General features: G+C 43.3%; 1 protein-coding gene across 2 annotated transcripts in view; it reads left to right on the top strand.

Annotated features, from left to right (window-relative positions):
• rasgrf1 (Ras protein specific guanine nucleotide releasing factor 1) overlaps window positions 1-20,142 on the top strand; it is a gene marked incomplete at its 5' end in the record, with an annotated part of 31,873 nt that extends 11,731 nt beyond the window's left edge. Inside the window, 22 exons of one of the 2 annotated variants that reach the window (XM_083654534.1) lie at window positions 657-736; window positions 1,712-1,905; window positions 3,584-3,693; window positions 3,983-4,101; window positions 4,641-4,801; window positions 5,764-5,827; window positions 6,241-6,374; window positions 6,494-6,576; window positions 7,384-7,632; window positions 10,829-11,199; window positions 11,323-11,442; window positions 12,424-12,597; window positions 12,739-12,845; window positions 13,384-13,496; window positions 13,711-13,771; window positions 15,662-15,765; window positions 18,122-18,206; window positions 18,306-18,503; window positions 19,295-19,374; window positions 19,466-19,583; window positions 19,687-19,755; window positions 20,035-20,142. In XM_083654534.1, coding sequence (XP_083510660.1) covers window positions 657-736; window positions 1,712-1,905; window positions 3,584-3,693; window positions 3,983-4,101; window positions 4,641-4,801; window positions 5,764-5,827; window positions 6,241-6,374; window positions 6,494-6,576; window positions 7,384-7,632; window positions 10,829-11,199; window positions 11,323-11,442; window positions 12,424-12,597; window positions 12,739-12,845; window positions 13,384-13,496; window positions 13,711-13,771; window positions 15,662-15,765; window positions 18,122-18,206; window positions 18,306-18,503; window positions 19,295-19,374; window positions 19,466-19,583; window positions 19,687-19,755; window positions 20,035-20,127 — 2,887 coding nt within the window. In that variant the 3' untranslated portion in view covers window positions 20,128-20,142. Of the gene's footprint in view, window positions 1-656; window positions 737-1,711; window positions 1,906-3,583; window positions 3,694-3,982; window positions 4,102-4,640; window positions 4,802-5,763; window positions 5,828-6,231; window positions 6,375-6,493; window positions 6,577-7,383; window positions 7,633-10,828; window positions 11,200-11,322; window positions 11,443-12,423; window positions 12,598-12,738; window positions 12,846-13,383; window positions 13,497-13,710; window positions 13,772-15,661; window positions 15,766-18,121; window positions 18,207-18,305; window positions 18,504-19,294; window positions 19,375-19,465; window positions 19,584-19,686; window positions 19,756-20,034 lie in introns of both variants that reach the window. The other variant, XM_083654533.1, reaches the window with a different exon arrangement.
• Between the last annotated feature and the right edge of the window lie 459 nt (window positions 20,143-20,601).

Below are 20,601 nucleotides of genomic sequence, written 5' to 3'. Positions count from 1 at the left end.
TGTGGAAGACAGACATTGGTTGTCAAACTAATTTAGTTCACAGGCCACATGTGACCCAATTTTATCTGAAGTGGCCATGGGCCAGACAAAGAAAACCGATCACCTAGTACAGTATAACAGTTTCCTTTAGTGTAAATAAGTACAGGTACATTTTGAAAACATTCACAGTGAATGGAACATCGATTTACAAAACAGATGATGAATTTCAACAATAATATATTTTAATTTTTGCACATTCCATAAAACAATTGGTGGACACGTTTAGGCTACTGCCCCTTAAAACTGATGGCGAGGATAATGACAATACTCTGCTCAGTAACATGAGGAAAAACACTTAAGAACACGTTTTCCACATAGGGTTATTTCAGCTACCAAACAAATTATCAAGTCTAGTGTCTGTAAATGTATAGGGTTATCTCAGCTACCATAGGCCTATCAAACAAATGATCAAGTCTACTGTCTGTAAATGTATGGGGTTATCTCAGCTACCATAGGCCTATCAAACAAATTATCAAGTCTACTGTCTGTAAATATATAGGGTGTGTATAAATGTATAAGACATGGTGCAGAATAATTTACTCCCAAATAAGTATTTCTAGGAGGTTGGATGGCACATACAGTATCACTAATGTTCCCCCCCTTCCCCCCCCCCCCAGTGAAACTATCATGTTCCTACATCAGATATTTTACCAGGGTCTGAAAGCCAGAATAGCAAGCTGGCCAACATTGGTGTTGGGTAAGCATCATTTCTTTCTTCTTTCTTCATTTTGTTTTCACTAGTTCTGATACCGGTTGGAGCACACAATCACTGGCCATTTAGTCAGGCCTCACTCACAGAGTTGGCATGCAGCCTCTCCCTCCCCAGAGGGCGTTCATAGTCCACTTCCCCAACTCCACTCAGGCGTGCTCCATCAGTAGCTAATAAATGGAGCTCTCCACGGTGCTGAACCTGTGTTCACTCATTTTGGCCACCATTTGGTCGACCCTAGTCTCAACGCCAGACCCATGAGAGTTCTTACGCTAACACACTACGTTACTGCATGCTGCAGACCTCTCTCTGGGTTTGGGACACTCCCCTCAGCCAGCTGGTTTAGAAAGTGAACCGTTCACTTGGCCAGTGATTGGCCAGTTTTGGATTCAGCCTTCACCAATCAGTAACGATTTTGCGATCAGTGACGGCACGGGAGGCACAGCCCATTTTTCGAACCACTCTCTCATTGGTGCTATGACCTGTCACTCATTCAATTTCAACGCCCCCTAGACCCGCCCTCAAATACCAGCTGTGGCTGTGAAGCGGCACAGACTCATTATGTAGTATGAGGAGCACAGCGATTCAACGTAATATTTGAGTCTGTGGAGAGACTAAGTCGACCCTAATTACCTCATTCAAAATCCCGGCCCTGTCACCATCTGCTGGGCACCCCTGCTGGTAGCCCTGCCAAATATGAATGGTGTCAGGCTGACAGTGTTTGAGTAAATGGGAACAGAGAGACATACATACAGAGAAACATAGGTTTGCTTGCTACTGTATGTGTAAGATTTCTTGTTTCATATTGTGGGCGTTGTGAAGCCCTTTGTAAGGGGCTACTAGTCTACTACACATATAAAGCTGACTTTACTTGTTTTCTGTGTCAATAATAGGCATGATGATGGTTTACTCCACAGCTGAGTTTGATCTCTCCCCGTGTCTTGGTGTTGCTCTCTCCAACAGCGGACCTGTTCGACATCCTGCTGCCCATGCTGAACATCTACCAGGAGTTTGTGAGGAACCACCAGTACAGCCTGCAGATCCTGGCTCACTGCAAGCAGAACCGGGACTTCGACAAGCTGCTGAAGCAGTATGAGGGCAAGCCCGACTGTGAGGAGAGAACTCTGGAGACCTTCCTCACCTACCCCATGTTCCAGGTTAGCACTTACTTCTCACTGATATACTACACAAGACATGTTTTGTCATTATTTTTTACTGCTCCTGCAGCCACAGTTTTCATACTGTGTTTCCCTTGGGCCATATAATTTGCGAACATATTAGTATTGATTGCTATGCCAAATGATTCTGCAAACCAAAGTGATGTCAAGTCCATTTTGGTGCATATTCAAAGCTGGATGTCTCTTAAATTCTTACAAATGAAGAATTTCTAATGTTATTATTGGACCCACTAGTGTTAGTTCTCAAATCCACAATCATCGTGTCCCTCTCTGCTCTAATGTATCTTAAAATTGTATGAATCTTGGAGTAATTTTTTACTTCAACATGTTTGATCTGCAACACATGAGAATTTCCAAAATTAGAGTGTTTCATGCTTTTATTTAATCATGCATTGGCTACTGTAACTTCCTGTACACCTGCCTTAGCCAGCAGAATATCGACTCTTGACAGCATATTACCAAATGTTAGCTTTATTTCAGTGGCTGGCTACCACTGTAGGACAGGTTTAGAAATTTTACTGATATCTTAGACCAGCATCTAGCTATATCTCAGAGCTTTTAACCTCTTATGAGCCCATCCTGAGAGCCACCATTCCATAGTCTAGACTGAAGACTAAAGGTGACCCAGCCGATTCCATCAGAGCCCCCAGCCTCTGGAACAGCCCTCTGGCATCAGGCTAGCTAGACAATTCAGTAAAACTCTTTTTTAGGCTTTCACTTGAACTATCGCTCTGTAGCAGTTTTATTGTTGCTTTAGTTTTTTAGTTTTTTTTTTTATTTACTCATTCAGATTTTTCATTTTCATGTTTTCATTTTCATTTTCATTTTCATTTTGATAATGTGGCTGCCTGTAGTCTGCTACGATTTACTCTGCTGGTTTGGTGGTCCAAGATGGCAACAGTGAATCGTGTACTATCCAGTTTTGGACCGTACAATGCAAAATGGCATAGCAGGCCCAAATGTCGGAAGCAAATTTTAACATTTACAAGCAAGGTGGTTAGCTGATTTCTGCTTTTACCAGAATTACTGTGTCCTGGTCTGACTGCTAGTTTGAAATCTCTCCAATTCAGTCAAGACTTTTACAGATAGGCTACAACCCCTTCTTGAATGCTCTAACTCTGCTAGGTGGCTGCTCATTGGCTCTCTAAACTAACCGTATCCCATATTGTAGTGCCACTGATCACCAACACGTCAACAGCAGCTATTTATTCTGCTTTTGCTCACAATATCCCCATATTCTTTATTTTATTTTATTTCTTTTGCTCAGAATATCCCTGTAGAAAAAACATTTTCTAGCTCGGGCTTTAATAATGGCTTTTTTCTGGCAAGGCACGCAGTTTCCTTACAGTCCGCTCTGCTGGGGCCTACTTCAGGCTATGCTGTGTTGATAACAGTCCGCTCTGCTGGGGCCTACTTCAGGCTATGCTGTGTTGATAATACATTTTGCTGATGACTGTAGATAGTGCTCTCCACTGATCTCATCAGTGTAAGTGTGCATGTTTGTGTGGGCAGTCTGTGCACATGTACATTCCTGTCTGTGCATCTGTGTGATTGTGTGCGTGTGTGTGTGCGTGCGTGGTGGTTGTTTCTGTTATTACATTACATGACGCATGCATGTAAGCTCTTACATTTGCTGCTTTCTGTTCTGTCCCTCTAGATTCCCCGCTACATACTGACGCTCCATGAGCTGCTGGCCCACACACCCCATGAACATGTGGAGAGAAACAGTCTGGAATATGCCAAGTCCAAGCTGGAGGAGCTCTCCAGGTACAGCAGTCCCACATTGTTCAAACCAAATTAGCCACAGTGCCTTGGTGGAAAAAGAACATTGAATCCTGACATAATTAAGCGTCTTTGAGTATTTAGAAAAGCGCTATATAAGTCCTATCTATTATTATTATTATTATTATTATAATGCATGCACAATAGTCAAATGAAGGACCATACAATTTCCTGTGTATCAGTCCCTTTTATTTGTTTCTTTCCCAAATGATCTACACTTGTCATACTGTCCCAAACAGATGAAATTGAGAGTGTTGAAATGTCCTTTCCACAGAATCATGCACGACGAAGTGAGCGAGACGGAGAACATCAGGAAGAACCTGGCGATAGAGCGCATGATCGTAGAGGGCTGCGAGATTCTCCTGGACACCAGCCAGACGTTCGTGAGACAAGGTAAATGCTGCCTTCAAGTGTTGTACGATCAGATCTGCTTCTGTCAGCCTACGAGGAGGAACCGCTGATTCCGCAGGACAGCACAATCGCAGCAGCAGAGTGTATTTCCTGCTGTCCCTCACCTGTTCGACACATCTTCAAGCATCCGCACGCAGACCTCTGCTGGGGAAAGACGTCCGATTTAAAAGAGACGTATATCTCTCTCTCTGAGGAACAGTGTGTACTCCCCACGAGGCGACTCTTTCATTTCCAAGTGTAATTAGACCGTTCTGAGGCAAACTGGTGATGAATCAGGCGCTGTAAATGTCACACATCCCCAGCAGGCCTTGATGGAAGGGGAAGGGCAAAATAGAAATGGCAAATTACTTAATCCTATGTATCCCATATGAATGAACATACTCTATATACATAACTAAAGGCAAGCTCCCAATATCTTACCATTTATATATGGTTTCCTGTTCTCTCTCTCTGTCCTCTACCCCCTCTCGTTTGCACACACACACACACACACACACACACACATGCATTCCCCCATACAGGGTCCCTCATCCAGGTGCCGATGAGCGAGAAAGGCAAGATCACCCGTGGGCGACTGGGCTCTCTGTCTCTGAAGAAGGAAGGGGAACGGCAGTGCTTTCTCTTCTCCAAGCATTTAATCATCTGCACCAGGAGTTCTGGGGGAAAGCTTCATCTCACCAAGGTGGGCCTGAGCTGCTGAGCTGGTGCTCGGGCCACTCCTTTCAAACCATCTCCATTTGTGTGGCACCACAAACCTTGAATAGCTCAATTGAATGGATTAACTCTCTTCAGGAGATGAAAGCTGCAGGGTTAGAGATGTCATGGCATTTTCCACCAGAGATATGCATGCTGATATGGGCATGCGCACACAGAGGTGCTCGTTGCACACTTTTGAACGCAGTTTATTGATGTTTGATGTCACTTTGATTTGTGTAATGGAGTGGTGTTATTTTACCATATTAAACTTCTTCTTTTTTTTACAAAGGCCAATGTGTTTTGGGGGTCAAAGAGAAGGCTGTTAACTAAAGGGGGTAAATATAATTATGAGATAGAACTAGAATGGTCCAGCATAACTTGGATACAGGTGCAGGACAAAATCAGCTGTGCAGACATCCTTCCTTGTCTCTTGGTAAATACAATTATAACTAAGGGTGTCACGATAGACTCAGTTCACGATACGATACGATACACGATATTGGGTTCACAATAACGACACGATACAATATTTTAACAATATTTTTTTGCGATCCATTTGTAAGTTGAGGGGGCATCCTCCACGCTAATTTGAGTAATTTCACCATTTTCATCCTCCGTGTCTGTAACGTCCCTCGTCTGTTCAAACAAAGCAATGAAAAGGAGAGCGAGCATGCAATCAGATGCAGATCAATGCCAACATGTTCAGCTTCTTTTTCTCGAGATTTCATCTCAACGATACATATTGTCACGTTTTGATATCGCGATATATCGTGGGATGATATATTGTGATATCCCTAATTATAACTGTTATTTATATTTCCTTGCATGATTTTGAAAATGTTAAATGTACTCGATGTTATGGTATCACTGTAAAACCAGTGCGAGTGGCTATTGAGCCAGATGAGGCGGTTATGGAGATGCTAAATGTATACTGTCTGTTGTTTCCAGAATGGAGTCACCTCGCTTATAGACTGCACTCTTATGGAGGATCCTGAGGGGACAGATGATGAGTGTGAGTACCTCAGTGTTTTATTCATACAGCAGCACACAGAAATGTGCACTATGTACCATGTGTAATGTGCTATATAATGTATGATTACTAAATATTGAATTATTCATATGTCGAACAATTGAAGACTTATATTCTAGTGTGAGACAACTGCTAGAAAGTAATTCCTATTCAAAATGATTGATAATCCAAAATTCAAACTGAATTATTGAAAATATTAAAGGATAATGCATTACTTATAATATATGTTGTTGACTAAATGACGACACTATTTATAAATAATGTTGAACTTCAGATCATTATTACATTTTTGGGGAAATGGATGTGGAAATGAACGCTTGTATTGATAGAAATGCTGCTCTCTAACTATACTGTAACTGTATATGTGTGTCTGTTTTGCTTCCAAGCCAAATCAGACAAGACTGGCCAGGACATGGAGCACTTGGACTTCAAGATTGTGGTGGAGCCCAAAGACAGTCAGTCGTTCACAGTCATCCTGGTGGCCTCCTCCAGGCAGGAGAAGTCTGCGTGGACCAGTGACATTAGCCAGGCACGTCAACACACATCACACCCTCTCCCACGGTCAGACAGGAGGCCGTGGATGTTGGCGGTGAGGCTGCACATTACAGTACTAACATTCCCTCTGTCTGCTCCATCTGTCCTATAAAGTGCATAGACAACATCCGCTGCAACGGGCTGATGATGAACGCCTTTGAAGATAACTCTAAAGTCACCGTGCCACAGATGATCAAGTAAGCCCTATTTTCATATACAGCAAGTGTGTGTGTGTGTGTGTGTGTGTGTGTGTGTGTGTGTGTGTGTGTGTGTGTGTGTGTGTGTGTGTGTGTGTGTGTGTGTGTGTGTGTGTGTGTGTGTGTGGCTGTCTGTTGGTGCAAATGAGGAGTATACTGAATATCGTTGCTGTCGTTTGAAAACCTTGTTACTCCAATTTTGGTCATTTGCAGGAAATGATAGAAATGATACAAATCTTGGGTTTATTAAAACTTTCCACAAGCAATTAGATAAAACACAAAAACTGGTAACACTTTAGAATAAGGGGATAATTCATATAAGCGGTGTAATCATTAATTAAGTGGTAGTTAATGCTTAATAAGCATCAACTAACCCTTAATTAACAGTTAACTAATGTGTCTAGTACTCATTTACTAATTATGTATTAATTTATACATTAATTAATAGTTTAATGGTTAGGCTTTGTTATGGTTATTGTTAATAAGCACTAACTAAGGGTTATTGAATGCTTATAAGCTGTGGTAGAAAATGGAACTTCAATTTTCTACCACATAAGCATTATTAAGCATTACCTAACCATTCATTAATGTACCATTATTGTAAAGTGTTACCCAAAAATGCATGGTGGTCAAGCTGAAAACAATGCTTATTTTTGTACTTCCTGAAAAGTTGGCTTACAAGGATACAAGGTACAAGGATACCATGATCATCCGAAAGCAACGATATGCAACTATTTGCTGTTAGCAACTCCTGTTTTGCCCTGGGGTTGTTTTGTGCTCACGTGTGGGTCTGTTATATGTGAGCAGGTCGGACTCCAGCCTGTACTGCGATGATGTGGACATCCGCTTCAGCAAGATGATGAACTCGTGCAAGGTGCTGCAGATCCGCTACGCCAGCGTGGAGCGCCTGCTGGAGCGGCTGACCGACCTGCGCTTCCTCTCCATCGACTTCCTCAACACCTTCCTGCACTCCTACCGCGTGTTCACCAGTGCTGACGTGGTGCTGGACAAACTCATCACCATCTACAAGAAGCCCATCAGCGCCATCCCTGCTCGGTGAGTGGGTCACACTCGCTTTAGTCTCTCTGGCCAGCCTCCTCTCCCTTCCATCCGAGGAGTCTCGGCAGGCAACAGGGATAAACCCTCCCCTGCACTACAGCTGCTCTCCCATTGGAGCGACTGTTTCGGTGGCAGCCGGATGTCCGCTCCCGGGTTATTACAAACTCTGACATTGGCTCCGACCATGTCAATCAGAGCGGCTTCCGCTCCCTCCTCCCTGTGTGTCGCTGTAAATAGTGCCCTGCCGCCTCAGTGAAAACAACAATGCTAAATAGCTAGCAAGCTAACGGCAGAAACGTACACGCTAGATCGTTGCTACACGCTGAAAACGGCAAATTGGATTGTTGGAAATTATTTTCCAAAGGCACTGCCGCTAAGCGCCGCCCATCGCAATCCCACTATGGAGACCTGCGGCGCCAGATTCCTCAGACGGAAGGGAGAGGAGGCTGGCCAGCGAGACTACACTCGCTTTGACAGACTTGGGCGTCGCTGGCATTTTGACAACATTTACAATTGGGGAAAAAAGACAAAGAAAATCCCTTTTCAATTGTTTGGCATCGCTCCAGAACATACCATGCTGCATAAACATACAGTATAGGATTGTTGGGTCATGTGGAGAAGTACAGTAGACATTAGGCAGGCATGTTGGACTGATGGTAATGCCCTGAGACAGTATGCGGAGGCTTTCGCCCCCAATCCAGTCCAATGAGTTGTCCCTTTTTGTTTTTCCACATTTTTAATCATTCGCCACGAGGCCATTTGTATTTCAGAATTGATGGGACTATCAGTACTTCCCTCTGAGGAGGCAGTTCAAACATACAAGACTTTGATCTGAAAGCTCATGCTGATTTGTGAGCTGGATGCATACAGAATATATACTGTATATACAGTAGACATGAGCGACACACATGCCAGTCTAGTAAACAGCAAAATTCAAATGGTCACATGGTTTCAGTGATTCATGGTGCTGGGTTCAGGCTAGCAACCTTCCTCCTCCTCTCAGCTGGTTTCATCTCAGCAGGATATTATAATGCATTTATAAGGCTTTATAAAACTCTTTATAAATGTTTATAATCATGCATGGCAACTTATAACAAGGTCTATGAAGTATTATAAGCGGTGAACATAATATATTATAATTTCAGCCTTCATAATGCTTTATACCTTCATGCCAAAGTGACAACAGTGTTTGAAAGAATAATCTTTTTTGTTTGACACTTTACTTGCAGCCAGCAAATACTGCTCCTCATAGTCCTCATAACTGTGTTATAGTAGAGGGGGTACGGTGGTGCAGTGGTAAGCGCTGTCGCCTCACAGCTCGAAGGTCCTGGGTTCGATTCCCACCTGGGACACTGTGAACGCTGAAGGAATGCGTGCCCGTCCGCATGTCCTCGAGTGCCCACCGCCCGGGTGGGGTCGTCAAAAGGGCCCTTCTGTGTGGAGTTTGCATGTTCTCCCCGTGCCTCCCGGGGGTTTCCTTCATATAGGAACCCCCTTCACCAAAACATGCAATATCATGGTTGCTAATGTGGTTCCTCCTCTGGTCGTTAAGGGCGCCTGTTCAGAGGGAGGGGAACTGTTTGGAATAGCGTGAACCTCCCACGTGCTATGTCTTACCGGTGAAGCTTCCCCTGTCAGGTGATAAGAAGCGGCTGGCTAACTGCCCATGTCTCGGAGGAAGCATGGAGCCAGTTTAGGCTCTCCCCAGATCGGCAGAGGGTGGAGTAGCAACCAGGATAAATTAATTAATTAGCACTAATGGGGGATAAAAAATCGGGGGATGGGGGGGTGTTAGTATCACACAATTGCTAATAACCTTATAGTGCTGTCACTTTAAAGCTCACAAAGTCATGCTACAGTATAGTATTGATATTTATTATAATACATTATGTCCACCATTTATAATACTTTACAAACCTTATTACAAGTTGACATGCATGATTATAGATAGAACGTGTTACCCAGGTTTTTATCATGGCAATCATAGATAGATAGATAGATAGATAGATAGATAGATAGATAGATAGATAGATAGATAGATAGATAGATAGATAGATAGATAGATATTGTTGATACAAAACAATTATAGGTCGTCCACAATTTTATTAAGGCAGTTGAGAGGTGTGGCAGCAGAAATCTTTTTATTTCTATGTTTTTACAGATGTCTGTGCCTGGATATGGGGAGGAGGGTGAAACATGGGGTGAGCCGGTGTTCAGGGTCCTGTGCTGTTGTAAGCGCTCTACATGTGACAGGTTTAGGTCCCTCAGATTGGGAGTGGAAAGTGCAGTGATTTTAGAGACGATGTGATTGTTCCTGTTGGTGACTGAGCACGGTGCACGGTGCAGAGGACAGGCTGTATGATGCTTCTGTATCAGCCTGTGTGTGTGTGTGTGTGTTTGTGTGTGTGTTTGTGTGTGTGTTCAGTGTGTGTGTTCAGTGTTAGAATGCAGTAATTGGGTCCAGTCTCTCCTGCCTGCCTAGGAGTGTCTCAACTGGGCTCTGTCGCTCTATGGCAACTGACCTCCATGCTGCAGGACCCCACCCTCCCCTCCCCTCCTCTCCTCCCCTCCTCCCCTCCCCTCCTCCCCTCCTCCCCTCCTCCCCTCCCCTCCCCTCCCCTCCCCTCCCCTCCCCTCCCCTCCCCTCCTCTCCTCCCCTCCCCTCCCCTCCCCTCCCCTGCCCTCCCCTTGTCTGCAAAGGATCCATAGTGTGAAATATTGATGGTGTGTTGCAGTGGGGCTAACTAACCAGAGCCCTCCGCAGGCCTAGAGAGAGAGGCTCACTCTCAGGTTTAGATCAGGGGGAGCTCCCCATGCCCACGCCCTGCAGCACGCTCTCCTGTGGCGCTTGTCATGTCACTGCGAGACACCTCCACTTGGCTGCCTGTGTCAGCAGTGGCCATGCGCGCTATCACTCGCTGTGCTATTTATGGGAACCCGTGAGGTCGCCAGGAGGGTGGCGGGGAGTGGGAGAGGTTTTCTGCAACACTGCAGCCTGTATCCTATTCTAAAACGATGAGACGCGGCTGCAAAGGGACTTCTTGTTGCTGCGGCTGACTTGGTTTGCATAAATTATTGAGATGATATTCACTGATGACGAGTGTGTTAAAACATCGAGTATACTTACCATCAAAGAAACATATTCGTATGTCCTAAATAAACTCTATAATTTGTATATCCTCCCTTGATGCAGGTCCCTGGAGTTATTCTTTGCCAGCAGTCAGAACAGCAAACTCCTGTATGGAGAGCCTCCCAGCTCCCCCCGGGCCAGCCGAAAGTTCTCCTCCCCTCCGCCCCTGGCCATCTCCAGGAATTCGTCCCCCAACCGCCGGCGCAAGCTCTCCCTTAACATCCCTATCATCACTGGGGGCAAGGCTCTCGACCTGGCCGCCCTCAGCTGCTCATCGAATGGCTATGCAAGCATGTACTCCGCCATGTCCCCGTTCAGCAAGACCACCTTGGACATCAACAAACTCTACGTGTCCAGCCCTGTCTCCAGCAAAATCCCCGATGAGGGAGAGGCCAAGACGGACAAGGCAGAGGACACGGCTGCATGCAAACAAGGTACGTCAGCGACGGTGACTTATTTTCCCTGGACTCCAAGCAAATGTCTTTGGATTATTCTGACTGTTAATTTAATGTCATGTAATTATGTATTGACTGAGCCGCGTGCTTTTGGCGTTATAGATCACTCTGTACGGGAAGAAAGCGACAACGATCAGAACCAGAGCGATGACGCAGACCCAGAAACCTCTCCCACGAAGTCACCAACCACCCCCAAAAACGTCAAGTGCAAAAACTCCTCAGGTACATTGTGTCCCAGACAGCAGAGTGACATCATTACTGCTCAGTAGTGTGATCTCCAAACTCCTGAAGCACACACATGGCATGCCACCTGTATGCCATGTCCATGTATCCCATGTCCTGTATCCCACTTCCTGTTCAATCCCACATTCATCAGTGAACGCTGCACATTCTTCTGTTTGACCAAGTGTCAAATCTTCTTAAATTCAAAGTATTCCTTTACTGTCTATGGATTTATTATTATTATTATTATTATTATTATTATTATTATTATTATTATTATTATTATTATTATTATTATTATTTATTTTTGGTCGAAATTAAGGCTCTGATTCATAGGCTGTGATTGGTCAAAAGAAGTGTATCATAATAGAGGCATTACATTGTGTCTAGCATGAGCCATATGAAATGTAAAAACTGGTGCATGAACATCTGGGGAAAGCCAATGCTTGGCTTGAGTAGGTGGTAGGGAAACTTGTGTCATAGCAACAAGCTCAGGAGCGTGTTTTCCCTTCCGCCCCCAGTAATGAGGCTGTTTCACTGTAGCTAAGATCCTCTGTGTCGTACAAATCTTATGGCAAAATCATACAGATCGATTTTAAAAGCAAAAGAGAGTGACCTGCAATTCATGAATTACCTCAAATTGGGAACAGTTGCACACAGTGTAAGATTTCTCGCTCCTTATGATGTCTCTACGGTCTCAGGATTTAGACTGCAGAGAAGCTGTTGATTCCTCAGTTATGCTGATATTTGGTGGCTATATTTAGCCGCAACCATCTTGAATATCAAAGCCTCTTGTAAAGCAAATTCTACAGGGAGAGTAGTGTTAGCCTATACTACCCCCTAGTGGAAGCATGAGCAAGGGGAAAAACACATCCTGCTTCTTCTGCTGCACGGGTTCAAAATCTGTTCGAATGGCCCACAGGGGAAAAACCAACTAACTTCACCTAATGACATTTTCTCAACATGTTGGCTTCCCTGCAGAGTTCCCCCTGTTTTCCTACAACAATGGCATGGTGATGTCCTCGTGTCGAGAGATGGACAACAATAACCGCAGCGCCCTGTCTGCTGCCTCCGCTTTCGCTATCGCTACGGCAGGAGCCAACGAGGGCACTCCCACCAAGGAGAAATATCGACGGCTGTCCCTCGCCAGCACAGGTACTACACACACACCCAACCATGAGGACTCACCTTATTAAATTCACATGTTCACCAAAATTCACTGTTCCTCATTAGCAAATTATATAGCACTGGTGCTGCACGTCAGGTCAAAAACTCATTCAAATCATTTCCTCCCAGGCTTCCCAACAGATCAGAGAAATGGAGACAAAGAGTTCATCATCAGAAGAGCTGCGACCAACAGAGTTCTGAATGTCCTGAGGCACTGGGTGTCCAAACACTCTCCGGTAAAACATCCCAACACAATTACAGTCTGCATTTACACGCCCCAATCCAACATGGCAGTATGGCGCCCCCTGTTGAAACACTGTCATCACATCACTGGCTTTGTTTACATTGGATTTATCGGTGTGTGTGTGTGTGTGTGTGTGTGTGTGTGTGTGTGTGTGTGTGTGTGTGTGTGTGTGTGTGTGTGTGTGTGTGTGTGTGTGTGTGTGTGTGTGTGTGTGTGTGTGTGTGTGTGTGTGTGTGTGTGTGTGTGTGTGTGTGTGTGTGTGTGTGTGTGTGTGTGTGTGTGTGTGTGTGTGTGTGTTTTGCTGTTGTATTTTTGCCATTGTGTACTTTAAGGACTGATTGTATGTAACAGCTTAAGTAATTTCCTGCAAAGGATCAATAAAGTATGTATTATATCATAAATTGATGCTATCTAACCTTTTAAGAGTATCCGAGGATGGATTTTTCCTTTAAGCACGACTATGATTAATTTAATATTCTACACAGTATATTGTAAGCCGCCTGTTTGTGTTTCTCTCTGCGCTCCTCCAGGACTTTGAGAGTAACAATGAGCTGAAGACGAAGGTTATTTCCTTCCTGGAAGAAGTGATGCATGATCCTGAGCTGCTGACCCAGGAAAGGAAGGCAGCGGCCAATATCATCAGGTATTGATACAGAGCTTTAGCAGTGGGGACTAGAATGTACTATCCTGGTATCCAGCCCCATATGAATCCCAGTTGTCATCACTCTTCATAGGATTTATTTGGGCTGCTTACCAGGCTAAGAGTTTACCGTTATGTAAAAACACAAACCCAGTGAAGCACATTTACTATACTGTATATTCTTCAGAGCTTGACTATCTTTTTCCATGTCTGCCAGGACTCTAACTCAGGAAGATCATGGTGACAATCAGATCAGCCTTGAAGAGGTGGCACAATTGGTGAGTAAAGTCAATGCTACTGTACTGTATACCCATGAGCAGTGCATAGCTGCACTATGTACAATTCTTTATGTAAAAATACACACATTTCTCACTTTCTTTTTTCCCTGTGCCTTCATATTCAGAACACGTGTGTGAATAGTTTCTATGGGTGAAAATTTAAACATACAACTCAAAATTTTTGTTCTTCAAGTTCTCACATCATATTTTGCAAGTTCTCTCGCTTTTTTGCTACATATTTAACTTCATACATTTGGAACCCCCGATGTACAAATTTGCCTCGTGCAGCTTTAAAATCACAATGAAACAGCAGTTTGAGAGCATCTTACTTTATTTTTATTTTTTTTCTGAATCCCCCCCCGTTTAATTCCCTATTGTACTTGGCCAATTTCCCCCCTGCTGCCCCGGTCGCTGCTCCACCGTCTGCCGATCTGGGGAGAGCCGTAGAATAGCACCATGCTTCCTCCGACACATGCCCAGTTGCCAGTCGCTTCTTTTCACCTGACAGCGGGGAGCTTCACCGGCGGGACGTAGCACATGGGAGGATCACGCTTTTCCCACCAGTTCTCTTGCGCCCCGAACAGGCGCCCCGACTGACCAGAGGAGGCGCTAGTGCAGCGACCAGGACAGATACCCCTAATCCGGCTTACCCACCCGCAGACACAGCCAATCATGCCTGTATGGATGCCCGACCAAGCCGGAGGTAACACGGGGGCGCGAACCATGCTAGAATTACTTATGTCAGCATGCATTTTGAGCTGACCGAAGTGCTGTTAGGATCCTCCAGTCTACCCACAAGGCTTGGTCAGTGTCAAAAGTGGAGTTTTGCTACTGTAGGTGTCAAAATGGCGTACAGCAGTTACACCCTTTGGCAGAAAACAAACCCTATACTTTTACTGTCTTTGCAGTGAGCTATACAATGATTTGTACATAGGTATACAATGATTTCTTTGTTTTACTCCTGCTTATTCATAGCGGACATTCTACATCACACTTATTGTATATAATGTAAATAGCTGTTAACTTGCTTTATATACCTTTGATCGCAGTCCTTGATGTTTGTTTCAGCTTGTATTCATACATTTTCTTTTCCTTTGAAAATACATTAAGAGCAACATATACCGGAGTCATACTCCCTGTATGTCTACATACTTGGCCGATAAAGCTGATTCTGATTCTGATCATGTCGATTACGTCAATGTGGCCCATCCACTTTTATTCAGGCCCACCTGCAATTTCATTTCTTGCTACGCCACTGGCCCGAACCACCTCAACTGGCTCCTTTCTATGCGAGGGAGCAGCGGCTCTACTCTGAGTCTCACACGGGTGACCAAGATTCTCACCTTGTCCCTAAGGGAGATGCCAGCCACCCTACTGAAGAAACCCATTTTGGCCGCTTGTATCCATGATCTCATCCTTCGCTCAAGTCATGACCTATAGTGCATGACCATAGATGAGGGTTGGGATGAAGATTGACTGGTAGATCGAGAGCTTTGCCTTCTGGCTCAGCTCTCTTTTCGTCACAACGATGTGGTAAAGAGAATGCTGCTCCCACTGCTCCCATTCTCCGTCGTCCCCTCACAAACTCCCTCAATTGGGGTAAGGACTCACTCCCTACTCGGAGTGGGCCAGGGATCAATCAAAAGTGTCAACCAATGGGAGGAGATCAGTTAAGGAGAGAAAGGCTGTTTGAATTGATGGGACGGGTGGGATTTTTCAAACATCTGTGATGAAATTTTCATACTGGTACATGATGAGGTCACCATTGAAGATACTCTGTTTTTCAAGGAAGTAAAAAATTGTGGGATTTGGTTGAGGCTTTGATTTGACAAAGTCATTTTTCATTTCATGTGTTTCATGTGTTCAATCATGTGTTGTTTTGTGTCTCAGGCGGAGGGAGGGAAGGCTGAGCCCTTCGAGAACCACTCCGCCTTGGAGATAGCAGAGCAGCTCACCCTGCTGGACCACTTGGTCTTTAAGGTCATCCCATATGAGTGAGTGCCATCTAATGAGGTGTCGGACTAGGGGGCAGTCCCCGCCATCACACCCAGAGGTGGAAAGAGTACTGACAAATCCTACTCAAGTACAAGTATTGTTACATTAGTAACTCAAAATTAACTCAAGTACAAGTGCAATTACTAGTCCAGGAAATTACTTAAGTAAGAGTAAAAAAGTAGCTTATTTAAAAGTAAGTAAGTATTAAGTTTTATTTGACAATTTAAAACACACATAATACTGCTTCACAGAAGACAGACATTATGAAACATAGAAAACTGCCCAGGATTGAAACACAACAAAGCCACAGGCTTATTTCCATTGCGATCCTCTGGGGGGAAAGTGTTGGGAAAAAGCAACAATTTTGTCCCAGATTCAATAGCCTATAAATTGACTTCCTTTGTGTATATGGTTATGCTTACAGAGAAGTGTATACGTGTTTGCAGAGCTACACAGAGTTGAACAGGCTTCCTGTGCAGCCGGCTGCGAGTGGAGACTTCCTGTCTTTTCAAAGAAAGTGAAGAGATAGGCGTACGGTTTACAAGAAACCATATATGGTTTAACCACAAAGGAACTTTAGTTGAACTCCTCTGTGATGTGATGTTATGCATTCTTATGTTTAACTATAGGTGAACCAATGGAAAAATACCCTGAAGCAGGAAGTCTCTGATTGATATATAACAGATGTTGAAACATTGGAAGCCAGTCTCGCTTAAAATCATTTGTCAGCTAACTGGGTACAGTCTGAGATTGGGTGCGGTTCGTTTTCAGTGGAGAATTTCTTACTCCATCTGTAATTCTAATTTTTGTAGCTAATTTCATTTATTTTTGTACTTCAGCAGGTTTTATAATAAATTCTTTTTATATTACAAACTTCAATCATCCTAGCCAAATTATTGTGCCGGCTCATCTTGTTCCTGGGTTTCCGGGGAATCAGAACACGATAAAAGGAAGGGGAATGGCTGACAGGATTGTCAGGTGCAAATACAATACTTAAGACTCACAATACATAAATACATACCTACATATAGAAATGAACATAGGCTAAAGTACAAAGTTATCAAATACAATATACATTCTCTCCCTGATACAGTGCTAGGTACCTACCTATTCTAAAAGACTGGATGCCAACCACTAATTGCCGTCTTAAAACTGCTCTGTGCCTCAATAAGCTTCAGTGATGCTGGAACTTTGTTCCATTCAATGGCAGCAGAGTACAGAAAGGTATTCCTACTAGAGTCCTATATTTAAAAAAGTCTGATATTAGTTGAGCTGCCTCTGGTGGCATAGCTGTGGATGTCCCTAAAATGGTTAAAGTAGTTGTAAAGATATTTGGGAACTGCATTATGTATGATTTTATGGGTAAATCCTAATTTAATTTGGATGATTAGCTGTTTTTAGCCAAATTAGCTGTTAGAAATGTGCTGGGCCAAGGTGTGTCCTGGGAGACAGCTTTAACACCACCCTAGCTACTTTATTTTGGGCAGTCTGAAGTTTGTTGTTCAAGCACTGCGCTGTGCTGGTAAACCAGGAGGTGGCAGCATAGTCAAAATGGCATTGTACCAATGCTCCAGCCAATGTTCTTAGTGTGGGAGTTTTTTTAATGGCTTTATGGCCATGGCATCCCCAGCTAGGTGTTTCTCCAAAGTACACCCTAAATAATTTACTGAATCCTTACCTGCAATAATAGTCTCACCTACCTTTACATTCAAGTCAGGGGCCTTACCTAGCTTAATTCTGGAACCAAATAATATGGCCTTGGTTTTTCCTAGATGAAGAGACAGCTTGTTATCAGACAACCAGATACCGACATTATGAAGCTCGTCCCCCAGAGTTTTTTCAACCACAGCTACATCTTTATGAGACACCAGAATAGCTGAATCATCAGCATAAATAAACAGATCAGAAGAGCAGGCAATTTTCAAATCATTGATATACAATTGCAAAAAAGAGAGGCCCCAAAACACTCCCTTGAGGGACCCGAAAGCAGGTGGCTTTGGCTTTGGAGAATGTCCCATTCACATCCACAATCTGTGACCTACCAGAAAGGTAAGAATTGAAGAATACTCATATAAAAGTACTTTTACTACTTTAAGAGTACTACTATTACTCAAGTAAGAGTAAAAGTATAGCATTATAAAAAATAAAAAATCTTAAAAAGTACCATTCCTAAAATAAATAAATAAATAAATAAATAAATAAATAAATAAATAAATAAATAAATAAATAAATAAATAAATAAACTACTCACGTACTTGAGTACTTTCCACCTCTGGTCACACCTTTATGTACAAGAGAGATTCAGTGATGTTGATCCACCTTTTCTTGACCAATCCACACTGTACGGCTTCACAGAGAGTTCTTTGGACAAGGCTGGATGAAGAATGACAAAAATGAGAAGACACCCTATATCATGAAAACAACGAAGCACTTCAATGATGTACGTTTCAATCAACAAGCACCATCCCCCACAATAATTCACACAAGTCTTCTTTTTGCTCCTAATTTTAAAAGTAACCCAATCTCTTCCCTCTGAAAGATAAGCAACCTTATTGCGACGGAGATCCTGCGATGTGAGGATGTGGTCACGAGGGTGGCAGTCATAGACAAATGGGTGGCTGTGGCTGACATCTGCCGCTGTCTCCACAACTACAATGCTGTGCTCGAGATCAACTCCTCCCTCAACCGCAGCTCTGTCTTCCGCCTCAAGAAGACCTGGCTCAAGGTTTCCAAGCAGGTGCCTATCTATCTGATTGATTGATTTTCTTTATTTAAGTGTCATGCTTCGAAGGAAGCCCAGCCCACATGGGCTTACAGGACACTTTTACTGTTCATCATTTAAACAAATAATGATCAAACATAAAACCAACAGAAACACCCAAAATACATACAGTAAAGTTGTACAGCATGAAAACCACCAGCTGAACCTACTTAAAGAGCTGTGCTTGCCTTCTATTCTAGGCCCTAGAAATAAAGTTAGCAGTCTTAAATACCTCAGTCTTAAACAACCACTCCAACTTCTGGCCATCATCTGCCCAGAAGAGCTCAGGTCTTTGCTTTGCTTTTCCATTTCGTCAAATAAGGAAATCCTCAAATCATCATATAAAGTACAATAAAACATGAAATGAAACTCATTTTCAACATCCTTTAGATCACAGACATTGCATATCCTGTTCTCTTCTGGTATAGCTGTGAACCACCCTACTTAAATGGCAAGACCTCTGGTTTCTGGTTAGAAAGAAAGTGACATAGGGCTCAGGACCAAAACGCTGCTTCATCTGAACATAAGCTTAGGTTTAGACCATATGTCATTTGCCCATTCCTCTCTGTAATTAAGAGATAACCTTTGTTTCAACATATTAACGTTACAGCAAAGCATGTTGTGAAAAATATATGCCAGGTCTGCCTCTCTAAGAGTAGAAGAAATGTCCTTTATCCAGGGGTGACTGTGAGCCTTGTCCCGCCATAAATGTCGTTAATGTTCTCACTGAATCCATGCTTCATACCCTTTCTACCTTGCTCCTCTAGACAAAAGTGGTGATTGACAAGCTACAGAAGTTGGTTTCATCAGAGGGGAGGTTCAAAAACCTGCGCGAGGCTTTGAAGAAGTGAGTTCTGTTCAAGGATGTAGCTTTACTGGTTTGATAAACCAAATATGGTGTGTAATGCAACCAGATGACATGTGTTTTCTCCCGCCAGCTGCGATCCCCCTTGCGTGCCGTATCTGGGGATGTACCTCACGGATCTGGCTTTCATCGAGGAGGGCACGCCAAACTACACAGAAGATAACCTGGTCAACTTCTCAAAGATGAGGATGGTAAGATGTTCTTGCCAAGTTGCCACAGTATCTTGTTTGGTGCAATGTGCAAAGTGTGTGTTTTACTGTTAGAATTAAACATCCTGGTTCTATTACGTTTCAGATTTCCCATATCATCAGAGAAATCAGGCAGTTTCAGCAAACAGCATACAAGATTGATCATCAGCCAAAGGTAAACAAATATGAATACTACGGTAATACACTCTAGAGCAGGGGTGTCAAACATACGTCCCGCCAGGGGCCAGAACCGGCCCGCCAGAGGGTCCAATCTGGCCCACAGGATGACTTTGCAAAGTGTGAAAATTGCACTGAGAAGTCCTTCAAACCACTTGGATGCAAAATGGTCGCGAAATGATTTCTATGAAAAGGAATTTTGATATTAAGTCAATTTTTTCTAGGTCTTTCTAAAAAACAAATATTCATTCACTGTTCATTTCACTTCCTCCTTTAGGCAGCCCAGTATCTGCTGGATAACAGTTTCGTTCTGGATGAAGAAAGCATGTATGAAGCCTCACTCAGAATTGAGCCTAAAGTGCCCAACTGATGAGGATGGTGGTCCTCCACATTATTTTCTATGTTAATATTTATACATCAGTTAACATACACACATTAATGTTTGTATAGTTGCACATGTTTAAAATATTTGCTCTTCTGTACAGTAGATGTTCGAGGTTGTTTGAGGACACAAAACATAATATATTTTGTTTCACCTGACACCTGCTTTTTCCTCATTTCTTTTTCAGTTGCATTGCATATTTCAAGCATAATAACAGAGGTCACTACAGCTGTACACAGCTTCAGTGACCAATGACATTATTTTGCAGCATCTCTGTGTCGACTTTGCACTTTCTGAGCACTTGTGCTGCCGGCCATTGTTCTCTTTGCTTGAGTTTAAGGAGGATTGAGTTACTCTGCAACCAATGTAGCATTGTAAAAATCAAATTGCATCAAACCCAGGTAAAAGTACACAGAGACTATAACAATATTTAACGAATGTGAAATGTTGTTCGGGGGGAGA

Source organism: Poromitra crassiceps (assembly GCF_964638095.1).
Source record: "Poromitra crassiceps genome assembly, chromosome: 18".
In the NCBI taxonomy this organism is placed as follows: Eukaryota; Metazoa; Chordata; class Actinopteri; order Beryciformes; family Melamphaidae; genus Poromitra; species Poromitra crassiceps.
This window is presented reverse-complemented; position numbering and strand designations above follow the sequence as displayed.